The sequence below is a fragment of the Nicotiana attenuata genome, unplaced genomic scaffold, assembly GCF_001879085.1.
Source record: "Nicotiana attenuata strain UT unplaced genomic scaffold, NIATTr2, whole genome shotgun sequence".
Lineage (NCBI taxonomy): Eukaryota > Viridiplantae > Streptophyta > Magnoliopsida > Solanales > Solanaceae > Nicotiana > Nicotiana attenuata.
The window spans coordinates 43,099-48,926 of record NW_017675796.1 but is presented as its reverse complement, the minus strand read 5'-3'; the positions used below and the strand labels follow the sequence as shown (position 1 = coordinate 48,926).

Below are 5,828 nucleotides of genomic sequence, written 5' to 3'. Positions count from 1 at the left end.
CTTTCAACCGGTATCAACTACTTGCTGACTCACATCTTACATGTCTTCAACTCTACGCGTCACCTCTTCATTCGTCCAATTATCGCTAACCAATATTAACACTCTTGTAAAATGAAAATATTACTTCAAAATAACACGTGTAAGATTTTCACAATATAAGGGTGTGAATGATCGATTCTAAAGAATAGAATATATAAATCTTATATATGGATGTTCAATATAATTTACCCTAAATAAAAATCCAACGTATTGGTTTTTCCATTTAGGGATAAGAGTATCTTCTTCTTAGAGCATATATCTAATGCATGTCATGACATTAATACGATTACATTCAAATTTCAAACAATTGAGCATTAGATAATCAATTAAGGTAATGAATTCTAAAATTTAAAATTTCTTAACGTCAAATACGTATGGTTATTCTTAGAACCTTTTTAATGCTATAAATCTGGACAATTTAAAGCAATTTAAACCAAACGCACCTAATTACGTTGACACGTTTTTCATGATAGGAAATGTGAACAAAGAAGACGTATCACAATGCATAAACTATCAATCAATAAGTCAAGTAAATCCTCAACAATTTAAATACTCTTACTTTTCAATTTAGGTGATATTCTTTCTCGTTTAGTTTGTGTAAAAAATAATATATTTTTATACACTAAAATAGAAATATTTATAATTTCTTTTAGAACAAAATTCAAAAGTAATTTTTTTAAAATTCCATACACGTCGAATAACATTAGATAAATTGATATGAATGGAGTGGACTAGAAAACGTTTTTTTTTTTTTAAAATAACGGAGTCAGTGGAGTATGATTCCGTTAAAATATCATGGTATAGCCAGTTTTCACACTGATCAATGAAAAATAGCTAACGTTTATCAAGTCAATGAAAAATAGCCACTATTTTGCTGCAACAGGGATCGGTCCAGTATAATATACGGGAGTTCTGGTGCATTTGTGTACGAACTCCAGCATATTATGTTGGACCGGTATACTTTGCTAACTCCTGTAAAATTTGCGGGAGACTGGAGCACCAGTGCTCCAAACTCCAGTATATTATACTGGACAATTATACTTGCTGGAACTCCCGTAAAATTTGCGGGAGTTCCAGCATAATTATGCTTGAACTCCCGTAAATTTGCGGGAGTTCCAGCATAGTTATCCTGGAACTCCCGTAAAATTTACGGGAGTTCAAGCATACTTATGCTGGAACTCCCGTAAAATTTGCGGGCGTATTTTTCCGGATTTTGAACAGTGTTTTCGCTCAAATTTAAAGTGGCTAAATTTCGATGACTTTTGAAACTTAACTATTTTTCAACGACTAGTGGTAAATCTGGCTATTTTTGAATTTCTCCCTGTGGTTCCATGATTCTCTCCCAAACGTACAGAACTTTTCCTTTCTCATTTTTAGTACAAACAAACAAATCCCATAAATATTGAAGTCAATTTAATAGTCATAATAACTAACACGGATAAGGCTGACACATTCACAATTACATCCCCCAACAAATCCCATAATCTTTCTTGTACTCAAATACAACTCTCCTATTAAGAGACACTGAAGTTCCGTGTTAGTTTTCTTTGTGGGGTTTAAGAATTTGAACAGAAAATAAATTTGCAGAGAGAAAATAAATCAAGAAAATGGGTACTGAGGAGTCCAAGAAACGCCCACTTGTCTTTGCTTACTATGTAACTGGTCATGGCTTTGGCCATGCCACTCGAGTTGTTGAGGTCCCTCTTTCTTCTCTATTTAGTCTAAAAATGTAATCTTTAGAATATTTTTCTCTTTGTGTTGGTAGGTGACTCTTTGTTTCTATAATATTTGATCACTTGGGTGCTTCTTGATCTTGTTGCTTCATCTGATCATGGATTTTTCTTGAATTGGACTTGCATGTGATTTCACTACTTTGATTAACTACTTAGTTGCTGAGATAGGAAGTTGAACCAGAAAAGAACTGGTCTTCATTGGTTACTTTCACTTGACTGTTTGTTGCAAGTATTATCAAGAACTAAAATATACATATATTTTAGGTTTTAATTTCAATTGGCTTATTACAGAAGTTTGCAAAGTATTTCCTCTGTCCCAATTTATGAAAAGATTATTGAAACTTGAAACTTGTGATGTCAAAAACAAGTCACAGAGATTTGTGTGTCTATAAATCTGTCACATTACGGGTAAAATGGGAAGTTCAAAGTTAAATATAAAAGATGTCACTCTTTTTGAGACAAACTAAAAAGGAAAGTGTACCACATAAAATGAGACAGACGGAGTATGGCAAAGGAAAAATGGGGAATGGTGCAATTGGTTAATTAAGAGCAAAAGCAACTTTTTATAACAATAAGGGCACTGTTAAATTGCAGTAATGTATTTGTCCAATCTTAGTAAAATGAATGTAAGTACACTGCTGTTCCAATGGCTGTGCTATTTCAATAAGCATCACGGTCCCTAAAGTGTTATGATTTCATAGTATAATTCTGTAGATCATGGTGCATCAAAATCAAAAGATAGTGCAATTTCCCCGCTTGTCGGTTGTGGTTTAAATCCTTATTCATCGTCTTGCATTATGGAAATTGATTTCTATCTCAATGGCCGTGGTCATTTTGCTGCTTAGGTTGCTAGAAATCTTATCCTAGCCGGGCATGATGTTCATGTCGTCACGGGTGCACCTGACTTTGTCTTTACATCTGAAATACAATCTCCTCGGCTTTTCCTTCGCAAGGTCTGTTCATCATCAACTGCTCCCTTGTTGAATAATTCCTAATTTTACTTTTTTCAATGAATTCATTTAACTATTTTTAACTTTGTATAACACTTTACAGGTATTGTTGGATTGTGGAGCAGTTCAAGCTGATGCTTTGACAGTGGACCGTCTTGCCTCACTAGAGAAGGTATACCCGCTTACCGCTTTCAGCCATTTTAGTGAAGATTATAATTCCATTGTAGTTTTTCTTTGTCATATTGTTAGATGAGATATTATGCTTGCCTGTCTTACTTGTTGTATGTGTAAACTTTGTTGCTTTAGTATTCTGAGACTGCTGTTGTACCACGTGCATCAATTTTGGCAACGGAAGTGGTGTGGCTCAAATCCATCAAGGCAGATTTTGTGGTAAAAGAATTGCTTCTCTTATTTCATCAAGAACAAATTAAAAGTACTTTGCTGGCCTTCTTTTATTTACTTTAATAAGTTGCCTGACTTTGAGGCTGCTAATAGTAGCCACTGTGTTAAATAGATACGGGAATGTAAGAGTGAATAGAAATGATTTAAGAGTGAATACTTAGCACTATTTTTTTTTGGTGACGCAGTCTCTGTGTTGTAGAATAAGAATGTAGGAAGTTATCATTTCTTTCGGAAGCTTGGGTTAGGAGATAAACGACCTTGTCGATCTTAGCACTACTTTTTTGTGCACTGCTCTCTGGGTTGCCACTATAAAGCTGCTTGTTCATAGTTATACAGGCAATAAAGAAGGGGAAAAAATTCTCTTATTTCCAAAAAGTGGTTATTGTCTTTTCTCGTTTACGTCTCTCTAAGGGATTTGGGGAACTTTATGATGTTATGTGTATGTATTCTGGAAACAGGTATCAGATGTTGTTCCAGTTGCTTGCAGGGCAGCAGCTGATGCTGGAATTCCATCTGTTTGTATCACCAACTTCAGGTTTTCCTCTTTAACCCCCTTTTTACTTAATATCTTCTTTTTCTTGTTACTTTTTTTTTTCTGGGTGAAATGGAAGTGTACATAACGATACAGCAATTATTCAGGTAAATAAAGCTCAAAGTGAAATACTCCTAGCACGCTACTTCAATTGGAGGTTTAGAACGGGACACCCATATTATATCTCACATACTTTTAAGTCCTAAAAACTATTTTTTATTAGCCTTTTTAAGCTGTTGTACAACCCTGCAATTGATGGAGTATGTCCCTTTGTTGGTTGTTATGTTTGTTCAGAAGATCAAGGTTCAATAAACACCCCTTATATATATGCCGTTATATTTTTTCTTGTAGCTGGGACTTCATTTACGCAGAGTATGTAATGGCAGCTGGAAATCATCATAGGTCAATAGTGTGGCAGGTGAGATCTGAGAGCTTAACCGTTTCCTGCTACTATTTCATTCCTTAGCTTGATAATGCTTTATGATAACTCTTCTACTGTTATCTTTGTTATGGTTGCTGATTAATTGTGAGATGTGAACCTTGTCCGAGTTTTACCTACTGTTTATTTCAGTTTAATTATATTCTTCCATAATGTTACATATCTCTTCGTTTTGGTGGCTTTATGTCTAATGCAGATTGCAGAGGACTATTCCCATTGTGAATTTCTTATTCGGCTGCCAGGATATTGTCCAAGTATGTTGGTGTGCTGCATACCAAAATGTTGTTTTATTTTTTTTCCTGCTCTTCATCAACTATAGCTCAATTGCTTAATATCGCAGTGCCTGCTTTTCGTGATATAATTGACGTGCCGTTGGTTGTAAGGAGATTGCACAAGTCTCGCAAAGAGGTCAGGAACAGAATGTTCACTCTTTGTTTGAAAGAGCTAGAATAATTGTGAAAATATTTGTCTAGAGATGTTAGCTTATTTTTATTATTGTAGGTGCGGAAAGAACTTGGAATTGGGGAGGATGTGAAAGTTGTTATTCTGAACTTTGGTGGACAGGTGAGTCTACAAATCTCTTTGACTATGTCATCTAGTAAATATGTCAACAGTGTTAAAAATGTCAAGAAGCTTTGGCTGCAGAACTGAATTTGGTTGCTGACTTTGCTTCCCCTTTTTCCTTGACAATTTGCCAAGATCATGTTCTTCTTCCTTAATCAGTTTTGACTCTTGTGTTTAACTTTAATTTTGGTATTTTTTAACCATGTTTGGTTCAGTCCATGATCTTGGTGCTGTAAAGTAAGCGATATTGATTTGCGAATTAGAAAGTTTAGTAATATAGTTTGATAAGGCAAACAAAGAGTAATTTATCAATATTACGATTGCTTACCTGTTCCAAAACGAAAGAAGTTGTCAATAACAAGATGAAGCTAAAACATTTTCAGGTAAATGGAAAACATAGTAATAACTTTTGAATGAAAAATACTCCCTCTCTCCCATTTAATGCTCAACTAGTTTTAGATATTAGTTTGTCTCGAGTAGTAATGAAAGAAAATATTTAAACAACTGTTAAAAAGTTAATTTATCTAGGAAATATCGCATTAAAGAATAATTTGATTAGTTAGTTGTACTTGAGTTGTTGTGAAAGTTGTATAGAATGATATAATTAGTTAAATGGTGTCAAATAACTTCGGATGTCCCAAAACAGAAAGAGTTTTGTGTTAATTGTGAAAGTTTATGTTTTCCGGATTTATTACCATTTACCGTAAAAGGAAGGGGTAGTTCTGGAGTAAAAGATATCTTACTTTGGGCATCTCAAAAGTGAAATCGTGAAAGAAAAAACATCTAGGACAGAGGGCATATCAATTGTGTTGTTTCAATGTTGTCTTTCACAACTCCTCACTCATAGAAATATCCCATACTTAACATATAGATACTAGAATAATGGAAGGGGGACCTTGGAGCAACGGTTAACTTGTCTCCTTGTGACCTGGATTCGATATGTGGAATCAGCCATTGATGCTTGCATCAGGGTAGGCTGCCTACATTCAGCCCTTGGGGTACGGCCCTTCCCCGGATCCTGCTTGAACGGGGATGCTTTGTGCATCTCTGCTGGGGATCGGCTCACAGAACCAACTCGGTTATGGTAGAGGCAGAGGTGGAACGATCTAGCATATATTGTTGTATTTGGCTTTTATCTGATTGATTTTTCTTACTATGTTTTCCTGTCT

General features: G+C 35.0%; 1 protein-coding gene across 1 annotated transcript in view; it reads left to right on the top strand.

Moving 5' to 3' along the window:
- The first annotated feature begins 1,484 nt into the window (after nt 1-1,484).
- LOC109220448 (L-arabinokinase) overlaps nt 1,485-5,828 on the top strand; it is a 14,533-nt gene continuing 10,189 nt past the window's right edge. Inside the window, exons 1-9 of the mRNA XM_019384920.1 lie at nt 1,485-1,736; nt 2,618-2,725; nt 2,826-2,894; nt 3,029-3,112; nt 3,583-3,659; nt 4,008-4,074; nt 4,292-4,349; nt 4,436-4,503; nt 4,597-4,659. Coding sequence (XP_019240465.1) covers nt 1,647-1,736; nt 2,618-2,725; nt 2,826-2,894; nt 3,029-3,112; nt 3,583-3,659; nt 4,008-4,074; nt 4,292-4,349; nt 4,436-4,503; nt 4,597-4,659 — 684 coding nt within the window. The 5' untranslated portion in view covers nt 1,485-1,646. The remainder of the gene's footprint in view (nt 1,737-2,617; nt 2,726-2,825; nt 2,895-3,028; nt 3,113-3,582; nt 3,660-4,007; nt 4,075-4,291; nt 4,350-4,435; nt 4,504-4,596; nt 4,660-5,828) is intronic.